At 37.5% G+C, this 27,403-nt stretch overlaps 1 protein-coding gene across 2 annotated transcripts; it reads right to left on the bottom strand.

Annotated features, from left to right (window-relative positions):
• Window positions 1-74: 74 nt before the first annotated feature.
• cchcr1 (coiled-coil alpha-helical rod protein 1) lies at window positions 75-26,685 on the bottom strand. Of its 2 annotated transcripts, none has more exons than XM_038296576.1 (19): window positions 26,355-26,685; window positions 22,221-22,527; window positions 21,971-22,138; window positions 19,228-19,345; window positions 18,800-18,994; window positions 18,403-18,566; window positions 18,182-18,296; window positions 17,891-17,998; window positions 13,878-14,021; window positions 13,697-13,807; window positions 13,357-13,463; window positions 13,175-13,287; window positions 13,024-13,096; window positions 11,526-11,644; window positions 11,250-11,438; window positions 1,027-1,128; window positions 702-847; window positions 544-622; window positions 75-440 (listed from the first exon to the last, which is right to left on the bottom strand). In XM_038296576.1, the coding sequence occupies exons 1-19, from the start codon at window positions 26,413-26,415 to the stop codon at window positions 331-333; spliced, it is 2,529 nt and encodes an 842-aa protein (XP_038152504.1). In that variant the 5' UTR covers window positions 26,416-26,685; the 3' UTR covers window positions 75-330. The 2 variants fall into 2 exon arrangements, with proteins under 2 accessions (XP_038152504.1, XP_038152512.1); XM_038296584.1 differs by having other exon boundaries at window positions 18,806-18,994.
• Between the last annotated feature and the right edge of the window lie 718 nt (window positions 26,686-27,403).

Genomic DNA, 27,403 nt, shown 5'->3' with positions numbered 1-27,403 from the left:
AATGAACAATTCCTTTGTGTAAAAAAAAATAAAGTGTGATCTTAAATCTTCTAACTTGAAAACAAAATGGAGAGTATTCTTCACACTTTTTATTAGAAACGCAGATTTGAACACATATACCTGTCATTCAGTAGATTAAAAACCCAGAAAGATTTGACACATATCTAAGTCATCCAAACAAGTCCACAGAGCTCCAGAGCCGTAACGTCCCCAAGCACGGCTCCTCGGATGTCTGGCTCTTCGGGACGTTCCAGTACCTTTAGGAGGCATCAGCACCACTTCGCACCTTTTTTCCAGATGAAATATTTGCACTCTGTCTGCATCAGTGACTCATCTGCAGGTATTAGCTGTCTGCCCGTCTTCCTCTGCAGAGTCCTCTGAGCTGTTCACCACGGCGGCGCTGAGCGTATGGAGATCCTCTAACACACTCAGCAGCGTCTCTGTGGAGAGACACAGACAGGCTGCTGGTCAGACCGGAGGCACCTGTGTAAATGTCAGCACGCTGACTGAGACGTGTGCAGGATTGGGGACATTTATCGTCACCTGTGGGTATGTTTCTGGGAGGGGCAGCTGCTGTGTGACCCTCTGTAACCTCATTTGGTCCGTTTTCAGCAACCTGGACCTGCAGCAGAGGATTCTCTTTATACGGCACAAATAAAACCATCTCAGACGGCGTTTTGTTGATGTGAAATCATCCTTACAGGAGGCAGGTCATCTCTCTGTTCCCTCCCCTTCGGTTTTTTAATAAACATTTCAGGCTTCGTCTTCTCATTATCCGGTCGTCGAATTTCTCTCGCCTCATCGTGTTTCCTTGCTGCCTCCCTCTGAAACTCCCGTAAAGTCATAACTGTAGCACACAACAAAGACATCTCATTAACCACGAGGGCAAAGCTGCTATATGATGCTGCTGTATGCGGTGTCAACAAAGCCAGAGCTGTTATATCACAGGCTGCATTACAAATATAACTCCCCCCTCCCACGCCGGGGGTCTGTGGCCTGAGGCGGCGCTGGGGCGGACATCACTACCTGCTTTGGTGTGTTCTCTCCTGGCAGAACTGACTCGAACCTCCATCTCTTTCAGTTTCTCAGCACATCGCCCCTCAATCTCAGCCACTTTTTCCAGTAGGGCTGAAAAAGGAGAGGTAGTATTAAAGAATAAATAACCAACAGGGAAACCCAGAACTCCACAGCAGAGAGGTCAATGAAATCCCCCCCTCCCCCGTTTCATGTATAAATCAAACTGTTCGTGGTTGCAGGCATGTCTCCAGCATTTCTCATTCCCTTACAATCTGTGTTCTTCATCTCCTCTGCTGTGTCATGAATGAAGCATGCATCTCCAGCCTCTGCTCCTACAGACAGGACTCCTCTGACTCCACAACCTTAGATGCATTTTATCAGGATCTTATGACACAGAATGACAGAAAGGAGCGCTTCACTGAGAAGTGAAAAGAATACATTAATTTGAGCATTTCTGAAAACCCTGAAAATCTGACCCTTCCTTCTTACTCTGATATGATAGATATAAACCTGATATAAATCAATTATACTTTTATTATTTAGTTTGTAGCGTGGATGATTAGAGAAGTCCAATATAATATCAAACAACAGGCTACAGAAACTTTAAAGCTTCACAGTCACGTTAAACATTGACACAGAAGAGACATAAAAACCAACTGATCCCGGATTCTATGAGAAGTCAAACAGACATGGCTACTAGTGATTAGAGCCTGACCGTCCTGCACTGCCTCTTGGTAAAGCGAACATCGATGCAAAAGAGAATTCCTGTTATTAACAAACACAAACAGAGACACAGCATTTAGGTAAAAAAAAAAAAACAATCAATTTATAATATAGTTTATACTACTTAGAGACTAAGAGTAGCATTACTATCACTACTATCAGTATGAATAAGGACCAGATGGAGATAGGAGATTTGCGTCACTGGAAGACCAAGTAAGTTAAGTTCCTACTTTTGGTGGTTTTGGAGGTTAACTAACAAAATAAACAACCATTAGGAAAAAGATAACTGACTGAGAGGTTGTCTTCCATATTATAGTTCTTTTGTTAGCCATTTGAAATGTGTTTATTTTAATCCAAAGCCTGGTTCATTCAGTTGCCGCCTGTGTAACGTTTAAAGACGTTGACGTTTTGTTTACGTCATCAAAGATGAGTAGAATAACCTAAATATAATTTTTAACTAACATAGAGAGTGGTTACGCATTAGTGGATGTAGTCTTTCAAACATCTAAGTTTTATTTACTGTATGTGTTGGACTATGTATGAAATAAACTGTTATCCATCTCAAACATATTCCTTATTAATATTACTTCACATTAAGTAGAAGCAGAGAGCATGATGTGATATTTAAGATCTGTTGTCCATTTTCCTGTAGTTTAGTGTGGTTTATTAACGTCTATGCTAACAATTGCAATGCTAGTGTGAGAGACTAACTTCCATCTAACTATTGAAGCTCCGTGTGTCACCATAGCTTTTTAAAACATCACCATTATCGGAGCCTCCTTATCTTTATGGCTCTGGTAAGGAATTTTTATTAACACATTCATTAACTTAGAAGCAACATCTAAACACCTCAGAAGCTTCGGTGAGCACCAGCATTCACACTAGATTCCCAGCGCTGTTCCCTCTTGGAATTAAATATTTTACATATTTTTTATTATTTAGACTGGATCTTAGATTTTTTTCTTTATTATTTTAACACTTCACAACTGTGGCTAACTAGCTTAGCCACAGTAGCCTACTTCCTTGTTCTTGTTCACCTTCTGTACTCATGCTCAGTATCGTTCCTCCTTTAATAATGTTACTGTACATAAAGGACATAGTAATCTTTCAGAAGAACTTTTTACACAAACAGAGTGAACTACTGGGGTATAGATTTAAAAAATGTACCTTTAAATAAAATTGCAAACAGATAAAAAAGATCTGAAGAATCTGATTCCAATAGAAGTGTTGGAATAGTTTAAATTCAAATAAAGATTTTAAAAGCTTCTTTAGTATAACTGGAAACATTGGACCCTCCTTCACATCAAGAGAAGGAATCACCTCCTCCCATCATGAGTAAAATATTTCAGCCAATGTGAAACATTTTTTAGCTTGTATGTTCCGTCCATTCATTAAACAAATAAATCACATTTTTAATAGCATTTATAGCCACAGTTGAAAATGTTCCCATAATTGATTTATCCATGTATTTAATGCAGCCTCTGTCTTAAAGGGATAGTTCGGTATTTTTGACATGAATCTGTATGGCATTCCCATCACCAGCGGCATGCAATCACACTGACTTACCCCTGGCAGCGTCCTGTGAGCAGAGTTATCGTCCAGTTTTGGTCAAGCCGAAAGTAGTCCTGCAGGTTTTTAGGTACAGCGAAATAAAACTTTTCTCTTCCCAAAACATTATGTGTTCAAAAGAGCGATATTTTCGCATCCCAAAAACATTGTAGTGGAAAAAGTCACACGTCGTTATCAATTGGTCCTATTTTCTCTCTGTTCGTATCAGTGCGCGCCGTCGTTCAGACAGCGAGCCCAACAACAGCCATGTCTCCCTCCGCGGCGGAGATACGAACAGAGAGAAAATAGGACCAATTGATAACGACGTGTGACTTTTTCCACTACAATGTTTTTGGGATGCGAAAATATCACTCTTTTGAACACATAATGTTTTGGGAAGAGAAAAGTTTTATTTCGCTGTACCTAAAAACCTGCAGGACTACTTTCGGCTTGACCAAAACTGGACGATAACTCTGCTCACAGGACGCTGCCAGGGGTAAGTCAGTGTGATTGCATGCCGCTGGTGATGGGAATGCCATACAGATTCATGTCAAAAATACCGAACTATCCCTTTAAAGTTGAGGTGTGACAGTGAGCAGGGATCTTCCACTGATAAATTACTTCGAGCACTTTACAGTTGTGCGCCTAAATGACGCTGAAATGAGACGTGCAGAAAGGAATTTTAAAGAACTCCTGTGGGGAGGTGAAGTAGACCACAGACACCCCAGAACAAGTGTTAGTGATTCAGAAGCAAAACTCATTAAAAGCAGCACAAACTTTGGTCCCTGTACAGCCTGCTCGCGACAACAGGAGTGACATGGTGAGAAAACAGGATGTTAAATTTAGATTGGGATGTTTTGGGACAGAGAAGGGTTTGCAGCTCGTCTGTTATTGTATGGAGATGCTTATTGTGACGTTTAGCCAAAGCTCTGATGAGCAGTGCATCCTCAGTGAGCATTTCTGTAGCCAGAGGCCATTCAAGTTGTTGTTCTGGTGTTAATACCTTATCAGTCATAAAAAATATATATTGTTTTATTTTGATTAATGCCAGCTTTGGATTTTTTTCCCCAAAAATTCTGGACATTTGAGTTGAAAATGGATTTAGGTTGAAAAGTGTGATGCAGGAATCCTGAAGCAGCCTGATACTGAACTCTGTTTCTGGATCAGCAACTCACTTTTTTTTATTTTTTTATTTATTTGTTGTCATTATACGGTAACAAATACAGAGAAACGAAATGAACCCTCTGCATTTAACCCATCCCCTTGGGGAGCAGTGAGCTGCCTTTGTGCGGTACCCAGGGAGCAGTGTGGGCTTAAGGGTCTTGCTCAGGGACCCAGAGTGGCAGTCTGTGGGAGTGGGGCTTGAACTCAGAACCTCTGGATTCCATGCGCAATGCCCCATATGTGTAAACTTCTGGAATAAATATCAGTTCTATAAATCACAGTTTCTGAACCTTGCTAAAACAAAGCTACAAAAACATCCCTTGTTTGATGCTGGACCAGTTTAAAGCATATAGTCACGTTATAAGACATTTTAAACTTTACACATCAGTAATTAACTCTGGTTGCATACAAGGTTTTACTAAATATTACTACATGTTGCTGCCGTATTATCTGCTTTTGCTCATTGTGTTAGTAAATGATGCCCTTAGTTTATCTTTGCAATAACAAGGCAGATATAATACTGAGCTTGTGTGCAGAGGGTAAAAAGAAGGTAGCCTTTTACAGCTGAGCCAGTTAGCACATCACAGGGAAGTGTAGAAATAATCAAGTAAAGTCTAAGAGCCAATCCAAGGTAAAAAAAAAAAATATTTGATTTCAAGCGAAAAGACTGGAACTGAGAGTAAAGTTTGAATGTTGGTGTTTTTTCCCCTTGTACTGGTGTTGGCCAATATTAGCGTGTGGTTTTTTATTAAAGCATTCAGCAGGCTTACGTTGAAATCCCGTGGAGCTCATTCATTGCTGCGCCATTCCTTTGCTATTAGTCATTAATCTTTTATCTACTTATTGATATTTAGAGAAACGTTAAGGACCTGGGATTTATAGAACTGATATTTTTTCTGAAGTGTAAGAAATAATGTATTTTGAACTGACCTTTGTTGTTATTTTATCATGTTAATGAAGAAAATAGAAGCAACATCTGCCTGAAGGATCGGCCCCAAAATTCAGGTTATTTCTATAGTTCAAATTCAAGACACGTCATCCAAAGGCACTTTATAGACACAATTCAGCTAGATCATCCAGTCAGATTGGTTTAAAGATTTCTATATAAGGAAAACCAGCTGATTACATCGACTCACTCAAAGGCAATCCCTCACAACTTAAAAATAAATTGTTAATCTCAAGAGTCAACATCCTTATTAACAGTGACTATAGCGGTAGCAATGCTATGCTAAGAGTCTAAACCCAAACCAGATTCTAGATTAATTGGTTCTTCCCTTGATGCCATGTCCCTGTTTGCTTTTTAGGAGCAGGAATTTTCTCTTCTCGATGTTCTGACAGGAGGCTCTGGGGACCTAAGTGTTTCTGTAGGTCAGATTATTTAATGAATATCTGTTGACCAGGCTGAGCTGTTGCTTAACTATGAGGCATTGCAGGATGGTCAGGCTCTATTAAGTAGCTGCATCAATTCTTGCAATCTGGCTTTCTGCAAGTCCTAGCAACAGATGGCACCACATCTGTTTACAGGTGGTGCCATGTAGTTTCCACTATTTAGACTCCAATAACAATGCTCACTATTGCATCACTTGGTTTAAATAACTTTATTTCATCAAGGTCAAATGGTTTTTGGTCTTTTTTTGTATGTGATTTTAACAACTGTACCTAAAGTTGGCCTTGATATAATCCTTTTTTGTTTTTTGTTTTTTTATATTTAAAGGAATAGTACACCCAAAACATGATTAGCCTTCATTTTCTACTCACCCCCATGCTGAACAACACTCTGGAGTACTTTTTTGATATCTCAAATGCATCTGGAGATCTGGGAGGCTTCTTGCTGTCTGCTGACATTCAAATAATGGAGGTCTATGGTGACCGAGACAGAAAGGTCCATAAAAGTCCACAAAAAACGTGTCAATATTCCTCCATACTGCTCGTCCAATGTATTCCAAGTGTCCTGAGTGGGTAGCATCTAGAATTTACTTGAAACGAAGTCATTAAGAATTTTTTTAGAGCATAAACAGTAGTGTATAGGATTTCCTGAAAGCGCGCACATGCGAGTTCATGACGCTACGAAAACCGCGGCAGACCAAACCAGATGAAAGTGCGCATTCAGCTTCTGCTCTGCCAATAATGCAAGCGTAGAAGAAGAAATGTGCTGTTTACCTGTACAAAGAAAGAAACAACGAAAGAAAAATGTCTGAGGACTTCAGTGTTGAGAAAGAGCATGAGTTCTTTGCCGAGCTGAATGCGCTGGTTTGGTCTGCCGGCTCCCTTAGCGTCGTGAACGCGCATGTGCGCGCTTTCAGGAAGTCCTATACACTACTGTTTATGCTCTAAAAACATTCTAAATGACTTCGTTTCGAGTAAATTCTGGATGCTACCCACTCAGGACACTTGGAATACATTGGACGAGCAGTATGGAGGAATATTGACACGTTTTTTGTGGACTTTTATGGACCTTTCTGTCTCAGGCACCATAGACCTCCATTATTTGAATGTCAGCAGACAGCAAGAAGCCTCCCAGATCTCCAGATGCATTTGAGGAATCAAAAAAGTACTCCAGAGTGTTGTTCAGCACGGGGGTGAGTAGAAAATGAAGGCTAATCATGTTTTGGGTGTACTATTCCTTTAAATGACTCTGTGGGTTTTCACCCGGAAACCGTGTGCGATTCTACACAGTGGCCAACAGGGGGCGAGTGCCCCTGCAGAACAGATCCTAGCCATTGTTATGGCCCCTGTATTAAAGGCATTTACTAAATACACTTCTTAGTATGATATTCAGTGACACATATACCAAAACGGATTGGTCTCTTGGATTCTCTTTTATTTTAATAATTTGAAAATTGAGGCAATGCACTTTTAGCTTTAGTCATATAAAGACATGATCAGTTTCTATCTGCTAAATGTGATTTTAAACCATCTCAAATAAAAACTCTAATTGGTCACAGCTAAATGTATCTGTTAAACCAAAGTTTAAATTGATTAAAACTGATCATTATTATTTAAAATTGGTCAAGTATATGTGATATTTCAGAATCATGAACGTACATTGACATAATATTCCAAAGAGAAGCTGTATTTGATTTTTTACTCCAAAGGCTAAACACATAATACTTTTGAAAAAAAATTACAATATTTCACTAACTTCTAAAGAACTTTCCTTTTAGTTTTAAGTGAAGTAATGCAGATTTTAATCTATTAATATCCTTAAACAAATTGAAATACCTTAAAATTGTTAAAGTTTGCTTCTATTAGATGTTTCCGACATTTTGCAGGCTGTACAGTAGGGGACTGTACTTATTTAAACAATTGGTAGAAGTTCTTATTTTTTCAAATGAGGCCAATGAGATCCCCCATTCACCAACAAATGTGACATTATGAGGGACTATGTGTCAGGGACTGTTCCCCTCACACACATACACAATCTGTATACTATCTGTAAATCTTATCTGCCATTATTTATCTTGTATCAAAAACCCGCTAATATATATATAATCCTTTTCCTAACATTCCTGTATATTCTGTACAATATGTATAATCTGTGCACGTAGCTCCCATATTCATATTTATACAGAACTTTTTACAGTACTTTTTGCTTGTACATACACCTATAATAATATGTATATCCTGTAAAGCACTTCTGGATAGATGCAAACCACATTTAGTTGCTTTGTACTCGTGACATAGCAATAACAATAAAGTTAAATTCTATTATCTAGTCATGCAACTCAAACACTTTAGACTTGAAGTAGGTCTTTGCGACACAAAGAATTATCTTTTCCTTTGGGTTTTATTTTCCGTAGTAATACATTTTTAAATTTTAGGTGAAGCTAAATCAACAGCTTCAAACCAGAAATATTAATTATCATTTGAATGACATTAAGTTTTAAAGCAGTTCTAAATAACTTTCAGTTTTGGTTGATTTTGGCTCCACCCAGTGGACAAAAGCTGAACTGTTTTGCCTGAAGGAGGAAAGAATCTCCCACGAGGAGCAGAGCCTAGCGTGGTAAAATCCTGATCCTCGGGTTGCCTGCAGCTGGACTAAAATACATTTCTGTTTCCAGCAACTCTGTGATAAATAGCACTGAGGTAATGAATCTAATCTGGCGAAACAATGTTTTGTCAATATGATGAAAAAACAAGAAACGTTTAACTTTGGTTTTGTACTGGATTCCTGCACTGCCCAACCTGACTCAGCAGCGACTGATGTGCTGATGAGTTTAGAGCTTTGAAACATGTTCTTTGATCATTTCACAGTAAACACACATATAGATCCCAGTAGGGCTGGGCGATATGGAAAAAAAACTATATCACGATATGGATTATTTTATATCACGATAACGATATATATCACGATATGCCACAACTGATGTTGCATTTTATGTTTTCATAGTCCGTCAGATGGACAGGGTTGAAAAAAATCTTTCATTGCCTATTTTTTACCCATCATCTTGTTTCCTAATATGAGAATCCCAACCTCAAACCAAGAACACCAGTTATGCAATTTGCGGCCATGACAGTGAACAGTATAGAATCTTGGCTAAAAAAAGTTAAGATAAAATAAAAAAGTTTATCACGATAGAAAAAATAGAGGAGAAAGGTCACGATAGACATGTTTCTCTCGTCCTCACGATATATATCGCCATATCGCCCAGCTTTAGATCCCAGTAGGAAGGAGCCGCATTGCCTGAATATCACCCCTGCACAATTTGCACAAAAATACAGTGTGCCGGGGAAATGTATTCGCATCGACTTCCGTCTTTATAATGAACAGGAAAAGGGGGGAGTGGTGTATGCCATAAAGCAGTCTGCACATTTATGGTTGTTTTGTGTTGTAGTCTTGTTAGTGTTGGTCTAATTTAACCAAATAATAATTTAACTTTATTGTTCTCACATTGGAGAAATTTACCTCTGCATTTAACCCATCCCCTTGGGGAGAAGTGGGCTGCCATTGTGCGGCACCTGGGGAGCAGTCTGGGGTTAAGGGTCTGGCTCAGAGAGCCAGAGTGCAGGCTGTGGGATTGGGTTTGAACTCACAACCTCAGGATTCCAAGCTATATGCCCTAACCACTACACCGCCACTCCCCCACTTACCCATGCTTTCTGGGTAAATGTGCTGGAGATTTATCTTTTAATGCCAAGCTCTGCACCTATAAATCAGAGCTTTGTCCCACATGTAACACGGGCACATTTATGAACAAACAGCTGCAGACCTTCAAGAAAAATGGTTAGAAAATATTGTGTTAGTGTGAATTTAATTATTATAATCAACAAACAAAGAGTGAGGAAGAGGTGGGGGGTTGATTTGTGTTCAGAAAGGGAGGTAGGCGAATCACTGGGAAGTTCAGCATAGATAAATGAATAAAAGACAGGGGCAGGTTGGTGTTAGGTTTGATTAGAAAGCATCTCCACACTGCAAAAAATATAAATCTCAATAAGTTATTTTTTCTTAAAATAAGTGTGTTTTTCCTTGATTTGAGGAGATAAGTAAGACACTTTGCCAATGGAACAAGACAATTTCCTTTTAAAATAAGAAAAAACTATTTTATCGTCTTATTTCAAGTAAATATTATCTAACTATCTTATTTTAAGAGTGAAAATACTCATTCCATTGGCAAATCATCTTATTTACCTGCTCAAATTAAGGCTAAATATACTTAATTTAAGCCATTTTTTACTTATTTCTGGATTGTTTTTGCAGTGCATGTAATGAATATGGTCTCATCTTATATCTCTTAGTAAAAATCTCAATATTTGTGATTTCAAGGGAAAAGTATGAGGGAAAAGTTTGGCTAAAATTGCATTAGACTGCTGTTGAAGGCAGGATGGATCGCCATGTGTTTGCCAATCGTTATCCAGCCAAGCTGCAACATCTGCGTCTCATCGAGGAGCCCAGCTTTTCAAAAACAAGCTTCTGACTGAAGCATTTGGAAGCAGAGCGTTTTTATGCTAAACTGTGCAGCTTCAGTATTAGAGCCATTCTGGATGAAAGAAAAATAGGTAGCAAATGTTTACAAAAAACACTCAGAAATGTTGGTATTAATTTCACATTTTTAAGAAAATACAAGAAAAGGGAACGCAGAGGTTCCCACTCAGAAATAATGCTTTTAATTGACTCATTTTTCTTAATCTGTTATAATCTGTGTAATTCATTTATCAAAATCAGGTGTTTAACGTCCCGGCCCTAATTTATACAGTTTGTCTGCAAAAAAAAGATTTAGGGGTAAAAAGGGCTATTAAGGGAACAAATATAACAGTTAAAGCCGCCTGGTTGAGTTCAGTGACATTTGCTTAATTAGGATAATAATATTAGTGAAGATCAAGCACATAACATAATTTAGCAATTAATAAAATCGATATTATATCACTCTGAATCAGGTAGGACACTGAAAGCTAGTTTATGAATTTTTTTTATAGTTTAATTTATACATTTTCTCTTATCTCTAACTCGTATCTCAATCCCTAATTTGAGCTTTTTGATTAATTCCTTTGGCCAATCATAAAAAAATACCTTTAACAATTGAAGTTACCATCAATGTGTCTAAAGAAAAGACAAGACAAATTAATGAGCATTTCTATTTCATTACTAACTGAACTATTGTTGGATGACTGAGCAGCTGAGGAGTGAAAATGAAGAGGAAGGTAACAGCTTCCTGATAGCTACACTCACTGGGCTGCTCTACAATGTTCCCCTGCACCCTAACCCTGATCACCTGGGACTGCGTGTGAAACACGAGCAGAGGAGGGAAAACCAGGAGGAAAAAAAGAGCCCTTTGGATCCTAAAATAAGCACTGCTCACCACACTTGCTTTGCTCCTGCTGGCGAAGCAGTTCACAGCGGAGGCTCTCCATGCTGGCGTTCTTTTCCTCCAGCTGGGCCTGGATCTCCTGCAAGCTTTGCTCTGCCTGCTCTTTAGAGGCCACAGCCAGCCTGACCTGAGCGCAGCTGTGCTCCAAGTCCTGCTGCAGCTGCCTGACTTTACTCTCATCTGCAAAGAGGGCAACGGTTCACAGTCATCAGCTATGATGTGGATTTACAGTCTTCTAAAAAGCCATTTTAGTAAAAAGTGTCTCACATTGTTCTTTTAGATCAGCCAGAGCTTTCTCTACGAGCTCTGGAGTTCTTCTCAGCTCCTGCATGAGTCTGTCTCTCTCTTCACAAACCAAACTGTTCTCCATCTTTAAGTTAATGATGCTGCCAGGCAAAAGAAAAACAAAACAAATGGAGTTAAAAATGGAGCAGGAACTTTAACACAAGATGCTGAGAACCCCTGCCTCACATTAAACACAGGGAGAAAAAAAGGTCTGAGACGATACCTCAGCCGATCTGCATGGCCCAATTAGCAAACAAACTCAAAATTTATGAACCTTTTAATTACAACCAAAAACCTCATTGTGCTTGAATTTAACGTGATAATAACCAAGTTATGCCTAACCGTTAAGTGTGCAATATAATATAAAATAAAATTTAACATGTAATTTTTGCCTTTTCCAGACAAGAATCTGAAAAGTGTGGCATGCATTTCTACTCAGAATCCCCACGCCAAAAACTGTACAACCATCTTTTTCTAGAAAGAAGTATTTTTGCCTAGTTTTTTAATTATTACATTTCAGATTACCTAGGTTTAGCAATTTAAACTAGGTTGCAGTATATTTTTTTGTAATGCCCCTGACCCACTTCCAGTGGTTTGAAATAGCTGAAATTTTGCATGTGCAATTATATATATCTCTATAGATTAAGTGGTAAGTGTTGAGCAGTGATCCGTTTCATTGTATTTGAAAGAACGAAGACCACGGGAGACTTGATGGGGAATCATCGTCACAATAAGTTACTTTGATGTCATCAAAAGTCTCCCATGGTGTGTAGATCACACATCTTTGTTCTAAACATAAGAAAAGAGAATTCAGCAGGCAGGCCTTGAGATCACATGAATCACATGCATTGCTGCTATATCTGCTGTTCATCAATATTTAGTTTGATTTTTTAGTTTGTTTTTATTTAAATTTAGATTTGTGTAACATTTTTATAATTTAAATGGAGAAAGGAAAAGCAATATTGGCCAAAAGAATCAGTAGCACATATCTAGGATCAGTTATACCAAAATAATCACCATCAGCCAAATAACCTGTATCAGTCAACCTCTACAATGAAAACAACTGTTACATCCGTCTCAGTTTAAAGACATTTATTAAGATAACGTTATCAATGGAGAGCAGATGGAGGGAGCAGAGCTGCATGTGCTTCATGTGACTTCAAACCGTGGCTGCTTCCACGAGGAAAAAAAACTAAGATTGGTAAAAATATCGTCCTAATGATGTATTGCTCTACCTCTGATTCATGCTGAGATCATGCGTTTTGTTTTTTAGGTTAGGTTTGAATGATTGATTCAGTGCAAACAGAGCTAAGGGGATGAAGCTCAGAAAAGCCTGTATCATTATTTTATTTCCACTTCTCTGTGGGATGCATTGGTTCATCCCATTAAATCCTGATTCATGGTAGTTTGCAGTAGGAGGACAAAATGAAATTATTCTAAAGCACAAATAGCAATAAGACACTTAAGTTTCTATTCACACCTGTCATTTTCCGGTTCTGTCTGTTTAGAAGCTTGTTCTATTTTCTTCAGAGCCGTCTTCCTCATGATCAAACCTATAAAAAAAAAAAAAAAAACTATGTTTTATCCTCTACCAGGCTGTAAGCTGTAAACGAATGGCTAATAATACCTGCCTTGGATTGTCTCCACTCTTCTGTTGGCAAACGAAAGTCTCTGAGCACAACTGCTGAGCTTCTCTCTGGCCGCGTCTACATCCGCCAACCTGGTTTCTAATCCACGTCCGAACCTGCAAACTGGGAAAGTTTAAAACAATGTCTGACAAAACCCTGTGAAACTTCAGACTAAATGGTTGTACCTCTGCAGAGCCTGGGTCAGTTCTTTAATGTCAGCCTCTCCCTTCTGCTTCTGTACATTCAGCTCTGTGTTTTCTCTGGAAGCCTCTGCAAGGTTTTGTTTTAATGTCTGGTTGGAAAAAAAAAAAAAAAACAACAAAAATCTGTCAAGGTGACCTTTTTCTCAGATCTGTACTGTTCTTTAAACCTTACCCCAGTCGGCTTTGCACTGTCAGCATGCTGATGCTGTGCGCGTTCATGATGCACACACCTGCGCCCATTTTCTAACTACACCCCAATGTGTTGTGCTTCATCAGATTTTCAGGCAGCAGCGTAAATCACAGCAGTTTCACTGCTTCCCACCTGATTCTCCACTCTCTCCAGGTCCAGCTCAGCTATTCTATCATGCAGGCTGTGTTGGAGCACGCTGGCTTGGTGCTGCTCCTGCTGCAGCTGCTGCTCCATGGATCGCACCTAAAAAGGACCGGTGTCAAACATCAACACGGATTAGACCGGACTACAGTTTGGCGGGTGGGCGCATTACCTCTGAGAGGAGTTTGTCCTTCTCTCTTCTCATCTCAATGTCTTTGGACCGGAGTTGGACACACAACTGGAAGACTTTCTCCCTCCACAGATGAAGCACTTGCAGTGCTTTACATCCGCTCTTCATCAGAGGATCTGTTGAGGTCTGCAGAAATACACAAACAACCAACATTGCAGCCAAAGCTCAACAGAAGCAGCATCTCAATAAAAGAGCTGTAAACTGTCCAAATAATACCTAGGACATGTAGACAGAGCTATAAGACATCTATTTACCCTAGTGATGGGATGCAATAAAAATTTTTCATCAAGTTAATGTCAGGGTTTATAACCAGTCAAAAGAAAATCTATTTAAAAATGAACTCTCAGCTCAACATGGGAGAACAGTTAGAAACAGGTTCAGACCCTTTTCAGGTTCCCAGAAATGAGGACTCCAGTCATATAACATGGACTCTAGTCATTAATATTCTGACTTTCGACTCTACCTGAAAAATGTATAGATTGGTGACTAGACTCAAAAGACTCCGAACTGGAAGAGACTTGATATTTAATCCAAAATCTAAGTTTAAAACCTGTTATTTAAAAACTGAGCACCATTAATCGCTTTTACTCATCCTGTAAACAAAGATTGTATCTCTGTTATCCCACACTCTATGAGTGGGCTGCAGCACAGCCAATCAAGTCAACCTGATTTAACACCTTTCTCTCTCTCTCCCTCTTACAGAGACGCATATAATACATCTCTCTATCTTTGTTGGGACTTACCATAAACTTCCAGGCATTTCTAACCTATTTTTACAGCCGAACCATGACCCTTAACCTAAACCCAACCATTACGAGTTAATACCTAACCCAAACCTAACCTCAATCCACACCTTAAAGGTATAAGTGGTCCTCCTAATTGTAAGTCAATCTGGTGATGTGTTTACGTAAAGCCGTCCTACGTGCTCGCCCTCATTTTCACTTACTGGTTGTGAGTCTGACATAGTGAAAAAATTACAAATCTTCTTTTGGAAAGTGGGTTTGTGTGAGCGATGCAAAAGGGCACTTTTAAACAGAGCGTGCACAACAATAAATGGGCTTGTGCATGCTGTCACACGCATTTACTAGGTGTTCCCTATCGGGAGCGTGTACAGGGTTGTGCTTTTCCATTTTTTTTTCCAAGTGGAGATAGCAGGTCTTTTCAAATGCTGGTGAAAATCCTCAACTATACCTTTAATCCTTAACATGACCCTCACCCTAATACAACAATTCCCCTTGTAGGGTCCATTTTTCCAGAGCATGGCCCCCACAATGCAACCAAATAGAAAAACACACACACACAGAAAAGGCAAAAACATTGTTCAACGTTTGAAGCTACACAGAGAACAGAGGCTGTTACTGCTCCTGTGCTGTGATAGCAGCTAACTCCCTTATCAGCATATCTCCAGTTGCACTAGTTTCATCATGTGTTGAGATAAAAACTGATTTAAAAAGAGCATATGATCAATTATTTACATTTAACATGCAATTGAACTTTATTTGAAAAAAAGGATTTAAAAGAACTTTAAATTTAAAGTGTCATTCAATTCATAAGATACTTTATTAGTCCCAAAGGGAAATTAGATGTTGGAAACATTGAACTCGACTTGAATTTCCTGTGTTCAATTGATACTCGACTCTGATTTCACTGATTTATTTGAGGCTTTGGCTCAAGACTTATGGATAAAGACTTGGAACTAGAGATTGACCAATACAAGTTGTTTAAATCCAGTATGGACAATTGTATTTGCAGTATAATTACAATTTAGAAAAACATACATTTCATATCGTAGAAGGACTCAATTTTAGTCACATTATGTTTGGCCAGAGTTACACACAAACTTCCAGTCCTTTAGGTGGCGGTAAAACACTTAAAGTGTGTTTGCCACCACAAACAATGGAAGAAAGTGTTGCGGCCAGCACCCAGATCCATACATGATAGAAGAAGTGAGCACTGTTTCACACAAAGGTTACAGTAAAATCCTGCAACAAGAGATTCTGGACAAGCAAGCGCACAAGGTCCTGAAAAAACAGAAAACCCTAGGATGAAACATTTACATGCTTGTGTTGAGTGCAAAGGAAAATCGCAATAAAATCACAGTTGCAATATTGGTGGAAAATAAATCACAATTTGGATTTTTAGCTAATTCCTTCTCCCCTATCTCTGATATGTGCTGCCACTTTTTCATGGCTGATTCCTGAAGACGATGTTACCTTCTCTTTCTTTATTTATATAACATAAATGACAAAATCATAACAAATTTTGTAAAGCTTTTGATTTAAGACTAAAATTAAGCTTCTCTCTTCTGCATGCAAGGGAACTTTCACCACTTTTTTTTCTTATAGTTTAGTTTTCTTAAGCGTATGTGCTTATTTGGCTTTCTATTTTGACTCATTATCCTGTACAATCTATCCTGCTTTGACCAAATAAACTTGTGCCATTTTCCAACCTCGTCAAATTTTTTAGTGTAGAAATTCGCAGCTGTTTCAATTTACTTGCTTCCTTTTTTATGAATATTAACAATTTCTTTTTCTCAGCTGAGCAGCGTGTTCTCCTGTCTTTCCTAATTGAAGAGCTGCTAAGAAACATATAGAGTGAATTTTGTTTCATTATTGTTGGAAGGAAAGAAAAGGTTTTGAAAATAAAAAAAATGCAATCCAGAAATGAAACTTTAAAATAACAGTTTAAGGGTTTTGAGGTTATCTTTGCTGTTTTCTCACATTTTATTTCCATTTTGTTCTTTCGAATGTTTTTTCCATATTTGTTTTTTATTTTTTTAATTCAAAAGATGTTTTTACATCCATTTAATTTTCCATTTCGTTCCATTTCAAGATGTTATATCTTTGAATGTTCTTTCCAAATTTCTGTCTTTCAGTGCGCCACTGAGCAGCCCAATATAAAATCAGAAGAAATTAATAAAAAAAAAAAAAAAAAATGAAATAATTCTGAGAAAACCATAGAGTTCCTGTCAAAGCCTTTATTTTTATTAAAACCTTTTTCAGGTTTTCATATCTGGATTCTCTTAAATCAACTTTCAGTTTACAAAATATGTTTTTTAATTTCCATTTACAAAACATGTGCTTTGCTTCAATGAAGGAAAATTTCACTTCATATAAATGTCTCATCATTGTTGTATAACAATAACTGGCTTAAAGCTCAGAAACAACTTTAATCAACAGATTTGTATTGTTGAAATATCAATTACTAGTAAAATCTTAGAAAAACATTTAGAGGTTTGATCATAACGACTGCTCAAAGGAAAGCAAAGGCATTTTCTTCATTGTTGGCCAAGAGACTGATCTTTTTTCATTGGATAAAGGCAGCACCGCCAACTCGCAAACGATGGGTAGAGGAGGTGATGGCACATCTTAAATTGGAACATCTTAGATTTATTTTACAGGGAAATACTAAGAGATATTTCAAGGTCTGGCAGCCTTTTATTTCCTATTTTAAATCTGAATTTCAGACTGCTTTGGCATAACTGGAACCCAGTGTGGTTATTATTGTCATTCAAATTTATGTATTTAGTTTCAGCCTAAGACAGTCTGGAACTGGGGTGGTGTGTCTGGTAGTAGTAGGATCTGTCTTGCTGCTAGTTTGTCTGTGTTTTTATCTGTTTTTGTGATGTAAATTTTGACCCTATTATTTTGTTCTGTATGGGATGTCCATTGTTTGAATATGAAAAATCAATAAAAAACACTTTGATTAGAGGTTTGATCATTTTGAGACACAAGTCAAGTTAAATCATTTAGTAAAATTAATCAATTGCAAACAATTTAAAGGTAATTTTCTCAAGGCAAGGCTTTACTGCTGTGAAATTGAATTTATTTTAACTCGTCTTTCTTTGGAACCAGATAAAAGTAATGCTCATTTTAGAAACATTCTTGTTGATTAAACCAAAAAAAAAAAAAAAGACAAGTCAAAGATGTCTGTTATCTTAAGAACAAAAGCTTTTGACCTGTGGGTGAAGGAAGAAAATAAATAAATCTGCTCACACTCTTAATTTTCTCTTCTTGGAGGCTGAGAATCTCATTCACCGAGTTAAGCCTGACTGTCAGAAGCTCTGTAGTCGTCTGGAGAGCCGCTTTCTCCTTGCTCAGCCTCTGCAAAATGGACAAGATTAGAACAGAAAAGCTGTGGGTTGTTGTGATGCTAGTGTTGCTGCATAAATTAGGTTTTCATTTGCTCAGTTGATGTTCCTTAAGTAATGTGAGAAGAGAAATTAAAGGTTTTATGCAATAACATCCCAGCAGTTCATTTCGATCAGTCGTTTAGATTCTCTTCACCTCAACAGCTTCGTTTAATCGTTCTCTCTCTCCGTTCTCTGGGGCGAGTTGGCCGATGTAATTTCTGAGGCTGTGCAGTGTTGCAGATTGTGTCTCAAAGGCTTGTCCCATTTGGCTGAAATATAAGCAACATTATCAGACAAAGAGGAAAATAAGGGCATCTCACTACAAAGTGCTTTGGATGCTTTGCTTCGTTTGGTCTTAAATTAATTTGGGGGGACCTTAAATGTTCTCTGAGTCCATCCCTCTCTGCAGACACCTCCATCAAAGCGCTTTTTAGCTGCAGCACTTCAGCTGTCATTGACTGAAGTCGGTTCTGTAGGTCATTGTTTGCTTTTCTGGCTGCGTCCAGCTCTGCACAATGGGACGCATTCAGCTGCTGGATCTGTAAGAGAGGAGGGACAAACAAGGGGAATTTTAGGGCACCAATAATCAGGCAGTAGCTTAAGGTGGAGGTTTGACTTCATTTGCTTCACCGGTTCAGCCCCAGATTTAATGGCAGCCAACAAGCATTGTTAGACAAAGGCGTTGAGATTTAAGGAAAATCATTCAAATTTGGATGCAAAAAGTTAAGGATTATGATGGTTTACATTTCCATAAAGGAGATTAAGGTCGTACCTCTACCTCCTGTTTCATCTTTAGCTCTTCAATCTTCTCCCTCACCCTGAGAGCCTGCAGTTTGGCTTCCTCCTCAGCCTTAAAACGCTCTCTTTCAGCCTGAAGAGCTAGGTCCCTGAACAACTCCTCGCTCCTCTCTACATCTCTCCTCAGCTTTGTAATTTCCTCATTGGACTCCATTTGCAATTTTTCAAGCTACAAAAGACATTTTAAGACAAAAAAAGCAAAACAACACATTTTATCTCTGGATCTTATCGCATTAAAAACCTGTTAAATTAAAAGTCACTGCAGTCTATTAGCAAGAAAAAAAACTAGTAAAACAGCAGAACACGCTGCAAAGATGAGTGTTACAAGATGCCAGTAAATCTCAGGTGACTGTTGTCTACAGGAGTGTGGAAATGAAATGTTTTGTCTGTCAACATCATTACCTGGAAGCTCATTTCCTTCTTCTGCGCACTGCTGAGGCTCAGCTCCTCTCTGGCTCGGCAGAGTTCAGTCTTTGCTTTTGACAGTTCTTTTTGCATTGTCTCCAACTCATGCCTCTGTCTGTTTCCGAGTTGGATTGAAAAAAAAAAAAAAAAAAAACAACAAAAAAATATTTACTCCTAATAGTTGAAACATATGCAGGCCCAAAAGATTTTTAAGGCAACTTTCCTTTTCGATAAAGCTTATAGCTAGAATAGCTCTGGTTATCCTGAGCTATCTCTGTTGCCATGCTGCTTAGACCGCTGGAAGACATGGGGACCCCTTCTCTGCATTATTTCTTAGGGTAACCACTAACCTTACGTTCTCTCTGCTTTTTCTCATCACAGTGACTTCATCTGGTCTGTTTTTGACTGTTCCGCTGCCATCAACATATTCAGTTATGGATAATAGAACTTTGCCTGTTTTTCATTGTGTAGTCCTGTTTCTCTCCTAGACATAGCTATGGGCTCAGCTTTTGCTGTGACTAACTAGATTAAGGATCTGTATAAAAAGTTATTAGTTCCAATATTATTGAAAGTAAATTACATATTTGAACAAAGATTTGAAGAATTTTTCGTCTTTAAAAAATTTAAATCTGAAATGCTTTTACATAAACAAAGATTTGAAGAGTAATTAACCTCAGTTTACTATTTTATTCTTTCAGATTTTCTCAAACATTCTTTCTTATTTTTTTTTTCTCAATATTCTTCAGATTTTACTTTTTCAAACTTTTTTTTTTTTCGCCCCAACATCAGATGTGCAGGCAGAGACAACGTATGAGGCCATTTATTAGATATATTTATATCTAATAAACCTTGGATCATAGCAAGTTATATGGCTTCTTAAAAGACTAAGAGAGTGGAGCAGCGATTTCCATTAGTTTACTTTTAATTAAAGTTATTTTGCCCACTTAAAATGAAAAAAAATCTTGTTGTGTAGTTTGGTATATGTAAGAGTGCTGCTTTGGCCAGGGTGAGTGTCCTCTGGAAGGAATAAGACGCTACACCTTTCAGACAGAACTTTTTGTTCACATTAAAACATTAACTACAATGAAATGTGTGCTGAAGCTTGTGATATAGTACAAATTCCTGTAACACTGTGTCTCTCCCCATAACCCTTTAATTACACAGATGCTAAAACAGCCCAAAAGAAATAGAATAAAAGATGAACACATTACCTGCTCATTTTATTATCATTATTACATTTAATGTGGTTTGGGAGGGAAAAACTGTTCTCCGTTTCTCTACATTATGCAACAGAAGTTGGGGGTGGGGGGGGGTTGTAATTCATGTACTTTCAGACAATTACCTGAATGTACACAGAGCCAGCTGTTTCCTGTATTTTCATTGTTGGTTTTAAGTTGTAAATGATTGATAGATGGATTCAAAATGATAAACAAAACAAAAAAAATGATTTCATTCACTGTTTTATTTTATTGTATGCTCTGCATAGATTTTCTTGTGCTCTGAGAATGAGCTAGCAGTGCACAGCTTAGATGGAACACGGATCACATTTTTTTCCAATTAATAAAAATGTCCATATCTTATTAAGTATGCTTTAAATGACGAATATAGCATGAATATATATATATACACATTACATGTAAATGTTTATACACTCGATGGGCATTTTATTAGGCACATCTGGATGGTACCTGCTTGGTATTTATGGTGCATAGATTTAACAAGATGTTTTTAAATAATCCAGGGGTCCATATTAACAGGAGAGCTTCACATCGTTGCTGCAGATTTGTCGCCTGCACATCTAAAGTAGCGTTACGGGTTTACTATGGAGGATATTTCATTATGCTCTGATCACCTGTTACAAGGAGTTTTATCTTGATTGAAGAGGGGATAATAAATAAATAAACTAAGGATAGTCGAGGTAAACATGCTCAGGTAGGCTGCTTGGCTTAAACAAGGCTCATTTTGGTGTTCAGGGGTGAAAAGTGTTCTAGTAAAATAAATTTATCTCACAGATTTACACTGCCAGCCTCAACTGTCATAATGAAGCAGGACGGTCATACAAAATCTCTTCTGTACAGTTATAGTACAATTTCTGTGATTCGGTGAGCTGTTTCCTATTTTTAAACAACTGGATCGGAACCAGGAGAGCTCCCCTGCTGCTGTGGCCTCGTTAGTTCTGAGTTTAGTGCTGCCTTGTGAACGGCTGAATGGATGATTGTGTTAACAGGTGTGCTTAAAATTTAGGCCGGCGACCTGGAAGACATCACAATGATTTTATCTTACTTTTTTTTACTGGTGCTGAATCTGATAAAACTGAGCAGCACCTCCAGTTTGGACCAATTATCTCTGAATGCAAGCAAAGTTAAGGCCAAAACACAGCAGATCCGACTGGACAGAAAGTCGAGTCGTACGACATCTGTAGCAAACAGCACACCTGAAAATAATACAGTTGGCGTTTCTCTGCAGCTGCGTCCAAGACTGTACGACTAAGATAGATCAAGGCTCTGTTCTCCAGGGACCACGAGTCCTGTGATCAGTTTACGAAGCCTTTAGTCAGAGGTTATATGTTAAAGAACTCAAATCAGAGCTTGTAGAGTTGGACACAAGCAGTGTTTTAGCTTTTAGCTACGCCCTATGATGCTAAAGGTCAAGCTTGGCAGATTAACGACATTGTCCATGTGCTAAAATTAAAATTAAACCATAAAAATGTTATTGGGTGAACACATAAGTAAATGAATACCTGCTCAGAGATATGTCCTTCTCTCTCAGTTCTTCCCTGTACCTCTCTGCTGTCTCCTTTAAGGCCTCCACTTGGCCTTTTGACCTTTCAGCCTCCGCCTTGTGTTTCTCTATTTTCAGAAGCCACCCCGGGTCTGATTGGAACCACTGCTTACTGCTTTCTGAGGATCTGCAGAAAACAGAGTTTACAACATCCAACTTAACTGTGTTTATCTTATTACTGACAATATAAATCAAGGAAGTGTAATTACCCAGCTCTAATGTCTGGTCGATCATCTGCAGAAGTCTTTCCTCTGCTATTATCTCCTCGAAGCATAAGGATTCTCTGATTTTCCTTTTTTAAGTTCAAGATTTCCTGCTGGGTCTGTGTGATGGCGAGCCATGGGGTGACAGCACTGGGCTCCTCTGGTGGTTTTCTTCTTACCGCTGGATTGACCCAGGGCGTATGTGGAGGGGGCGGTTGTGAAAGATCAGGTGTTCCTGAGGCCCCCGGAGCATCAGCAGGTTGGATAGTCGATGCAAAATGTGAAGGGGGCATCAAATCTCCCTGGATGCTCCCTAAAATAATGACACAAATCAAAATAGACATGCATTGAAAAAAAACAGCGCTAACTATAAACGCATCACGGTAGAAAGAAAAGCATCAAAGTCAAACTAATTTTGTAAATTTACTTTCCATTTGTTACCTTAAGGAGACTTAATTCAATACATATAGTGTTAAAGTGTTAAATCAATAACTAAATGTATGTTGTGGCTTACTCCAAGTTAAATATATAGTTCTATGGTAAAGGAGTTTAATTAAAAGTAATATCACTAATATGAAAACATTGGGATTTTAAAAATTCAAATGACCCAATATGTCAAATTCAGTAGGACATTTTTTTTTTAGCAGATTTGTGTTGGTTTACTTTACTTCCAAATGGATGCAGTGCATTGTGGGAAATGTAGTTTAGAGAAAATGTCCTGAACCAAAAACTGTTTATCGAAGATTTTTAAACTACTTGATAAAGACATGGTTCAATAATTTTGCAGCAGTTCTTTGATTAAAAGCCTGAATCAAATAAAATGAAAATAAAACAAGAATGTTGGATTATTAAAAATCAACTGCTCACTTAAGATATGCCTCATGTCAGGGTTTTCCCAAACATTTCTGCCTGTGAACAAAAGAAAAATGCCAAACTGGAGATCCACTAAAAATACATAAAATTCCCTTGCTATATGTATTTATACTTATTGTGAAGTAATTTTGTGTATTACTAAGTAGATGGATGTTTAAATTCATAACTTCATATGTATTTCAAATTTATATGTGCATTTTAGAATTTTAAGTTTTACGATTATTTTTATTGATGATGTGTGAGTCTGTTAAACCCTAATAATACCTGCCTGTTACATGTCAAAACTAATGTTTTCCCAAGTAGTTTATCTAATTAGGACATCTGGCAAAGATTTGGGAATGGAAGGAGAGTATGTCCTTGATCTAAGAACATAGTGTAGTAGTTTAGTAAGGCTAGAGCTATGCTTCTTGTATGATGTGATGATGTGGCAGACTGTAGTTGTATAAAATGCTTCTCTAACTGTAATTCTGGGCCAACTTCAACAAGATCAGAGCCCGGTTGGTAAGCACTGCCTTCTGTAACCCTGAGCCATTCCTTGGGTCTGATTAAGGTTACAATCCCTGTCTAAATCTGTTATCATGTCTCATGGTTATTTAATACATAAACATTATGAGTGTTATTCAAAGAGTTTGTCTAAAGTGATCTCTTCTCAGGAAAGAACCAGAGAGAAAGCTTATAGGTGTAAACACAAAGCCTTCCTTTACAAATAGTATATTTAATGTTTCAATCAGCCTAGCACTCATACTTCTGTAAATCATTTCAATGTGTTTTGGCCCTCCACTTACCTCACCCCTGCCTTATGTAAGGTCACCAAAAGAGAAGGGTCATGTGCTTGGAAGCTACTTTGATTTTTTCTATTTACATGATTAAAAATGACACAATATTTTTTTTTACACAAGTCTCCAATTAAACAAAAAATACATGAATAAATCAAACAAAAAATTATGATGGAGGGCAAATTAAAGTATCAGCAAAGCATGCGCCTTACACAAAAACTTTGAAAAAGTAGGAATTCAGAGATGATTTTAAGTAATTTTCCTTTTTTACAGCTTTGCGTTAATATAATTGTTGAAAAGGGTAGTCTAAATTTAGGGCTGAATGATATGACTTTAAAAATGTAATAAGTTAAGATTTTCTTATCAGTTAATATCAATAACTACTGATTAGTCTTTTCTTTACCTCTGTATAAGGACCAGGGGGAACAACTTTGAAAGGCCCAGATGATCCCATAATACCATGTGGCTTTGGATTAGAGTGCAATGGAAATATTGAAAACCTTATGAATTGTACTATTTTGATCTTGTCACTTTCACTATATATATATATATATATGTATATTGATGCTGATTATTTGTCCCGCCTTACTTTTGGCATTAACTGCAGTAAATGTCAAATCTACCCAGAAAAACTATCATGTTAGCTATATCACAAACAGGCGGAATTACATGAACTAAATTATACAATATAAGGGCTGCCAACTTCTCACCAAACCTTAAGGTGAGATTTTGAAATAGTTTGGACAGGAAACCCTGTCAGGGTTAGATGAGGACAGGTGCAGCTAAAGGTTGTAGGTTTTCAAAAGATTTAACTGAAACAAAGTGGCAAAATGTGGAATTTTTATAGCAGAGTAAATGTTACTGAGTAACAATAAGTGGTCTGCAGTTATGTGGAACATTTTTCTCATAATATACATAATTTTCTATATTCTGGTGATTTTTAGAGAATTGAAGTAAAGAAGAATGGGCCCAACTAAAATACTTGCATCTTAAATATACTTTAAACTTAGAATTTCACCACTTTGTTCATTAATTATTCTCTGCAGCTCAAGTAAATTAAACAATGAGGAAATAATAAGCTATTACTGCATTACTGGCAGTGATACAAGAACCAGCGCATCGAATCCCATGCAAACTACACTGTGTTTGAATATTTGGTAATAGGCGAAGGATTAAAAAGCTTCATTCATTATGTTATTAGTTTTTCTTACAATTGACAAAATGGCTAAACAGTTCAGACCTTCTAGGAGGCTGTAGATTCAATAAAAACTCACCATGACAGGAGACAGCACTTCTCTGGATGTTTCAGTTTGGAAGGTGTGATGGAAATTAAGCTTTTAAACATATTCAATGGACAAAAATAAAGATAAATGAATAAGATAGGTAATAATAAAAGAAAAACATCCCTGTGGTTTCTTCTCTGTGAATCCAGGATAAGTGAGCTGTTCTGCACATCCTCTCTAGATGTGGTTGGTCTTTTCTTGGGTGGCTGATCTTTTGAAAAATAAAATGCAATGGTGCTTTTTCTTTTTGTGGACCGTTTGAAAGGCAAACCTGGAACTTTAAAAATGTAAATATTTGTGTTGGTTTAATTACTCCTAAATGCCAACGGGAGATTATTAAACTAGACTGAGCAATAATCATTTAACTTGTGAGCAAAACATGGACTAAAACTGGGAGTAAAAAAAAAGCACCAATAAAGAGAAAACAAACCATTGGATGTGATCCTTTTTATTGTGAGAAATTGGGAATATGGAGTGAGAGTGTGTGAAGACACTAAGATGGGTGAGTCTCACTCCTAATGGGTGAGAGTTGGCAGCCCTGAATATATGAAATATTAGAAATTGGTTTATCATCTGTTTTGAGTGTTAACTAATTTCTAATGTTTAACAAGAACTTCTATAAAGGGATAAAAAACAACAACATTTGGTCTAGTATTTCATCAGTATAACAGAAAGTACAAAGATTGAAATAAAAACTTTTTATTTTAAGTCTCCTACTGTGTTTATTTTGTTAATTATCCTAAAATTGGTCTCTTTGAATTTGGGGGAAACTGGAAACTTTTTAGCCATGTTATGGACTTCATGAAAAAGAAAAACAGGATTGACAATTTTATTATTGGGTTTATGTCAGTTAAGTTAAAGTCCTAAATTTAAAGTTACTGATAGCTTTGCAGGCTCTGGTATAACTTTGTAGTTATATAGTTTAAATAAAATCTTCGGAATTCAAAAGGTTAGCACGGGAATCCCTCAAATCACAAACAGAATATCCATTTCGTATCATGAATTGTTCAAAAATCTTTTCAACTTGTTTATTTCTGGTGTTTACTCGGTTGTTCCACAAAATGGATTCACATGAGGGAAAGTTATGGGTAAATAACATCTTCCAACATCAAACTACCTGCCTGTTGAGAGTTAGCTTTATGTAGCAGGAATAAAATGCTAATATTCTCCTTTAATGTAACATTGAACATTAAGTCAGAGGAACATACTTGGAGAGGTGAAGTCAGTAGGTGCTATGAGCCTTTCCTTTACGTAGCTTTGTTTTTCCATGTCCAACAGAAAACGCAGGAAAACAAACTGCAGACCATCGATGTTTCAGCTCGCGCTGGTTGCGTAGTTACGGTTTATCTAGCCCCAGAGCTCACCGTTAACTTTGACCCCGGTAACAGTTTTACTTCCTGCTTACATAAACTAGACCGACATTTTATATTTTTATTTCTCATTTCATTCCAACACAGTACTCGTGCGGTTAACCTAAATGTGATGTTAATCAATCAAATACTGTGCCAACATAAGCGAGGTGCATGACGGGAAGAAGGAAGGAAGTTGCCCGCAACAACCTCTTCTTCTTCTTCTCTTCTATTATGGCGGATCACAAGCAACTTTAAGGTGCATACCGCCACCTACTGTACATGAGTGTGTAGCAGCGTTACTTCACATCTATTAGATTCTATTTTTTAATTTTGTATTCTTAAGATACAAAAACAATGCTTTCCTTAGTTTATGAATATCTGTTATGTTTCCTTCATTTCCTAATATTCCTTTAAGATTCCATTCATGCCCTATACTTCTAACTATTCTCTTTAATTTTTCCCTTTCGTGTTCATATAACTTACAGTTCATCAGTATGTGTTCTACATTTTCTTTTTCACCACATTTCTCACATTTCTCACTATTTTTCCTCCCTATTAAGTAAAGCATGTCATTTAAGTAGGTATGACCTATTCTTAATCTACTATTATTTCTTCTCTTCTGTTTCTTTCATTAATGTTTCGAATTCGAACTGACTTTTGCACTTCATATAATCTTCTTCCTTTCCTATCTTCGTTCCATATTTTTTGCCATTCCTCCATTTCTTTACTTTTAATAAGTGATTTCCCTTCCCCTTTTCCAAAAGGAATTGAAATCGTTATTTCCCCCTCTAAAGCCCTTTTAGCTAATTTATCTGCCTTTTCATTGCCTTTTACTCCTTCATGTGCCGGCACCCAACAAAACCAAACATCAATGCCACCCCTATATAGTCTAAATAAAATATGAT

The sequence above is a fragment of the Cyprinodon tularosa genome, unplaced genomic scaffold (genome assembly GCF_016077235.1).
Source record: "Cyprinodon tularosa strain WSP-4 unplaced genomic scaffold, ASM1607723v1 ctg110, whole genome shotgun sequence".
NCBI lineage: Eukaryota > Metazoa > Chordata > Actinopteri > Cyprinodontiformes > Cyprinodontidae > Cyprinodon > Cyprinodon tularosa.
This window is presented reverse-complemented; position numbering and strand designations above follow the sequence as displayed.

Excerpts from the sequence above, each read along its gene's own strand:
- cchcr1 (XM_038296576.1), bottom strand. The coding sequence starts at position 26,415 with ATGGAAAAACAAAGCTACGTAAAGGAAAGGCTCATAGCACCTACTGAC. Across the intron at positions 18,995-19,227 it reads AGAAGGAAATGAGCTTCCAG|CTTGAAAAATTGCAAATGGA; the intron begins GTAATGATGTTG and ends TGTCTTTTGTAG. Across the intron at positions 13,097-13,174 it reads AAGAGTGGAGACAATCCAAG|GTTTGATCATGAGGAAGACG; the intron begins GCAGGTATTATT and ends TTTTTTTTATAG.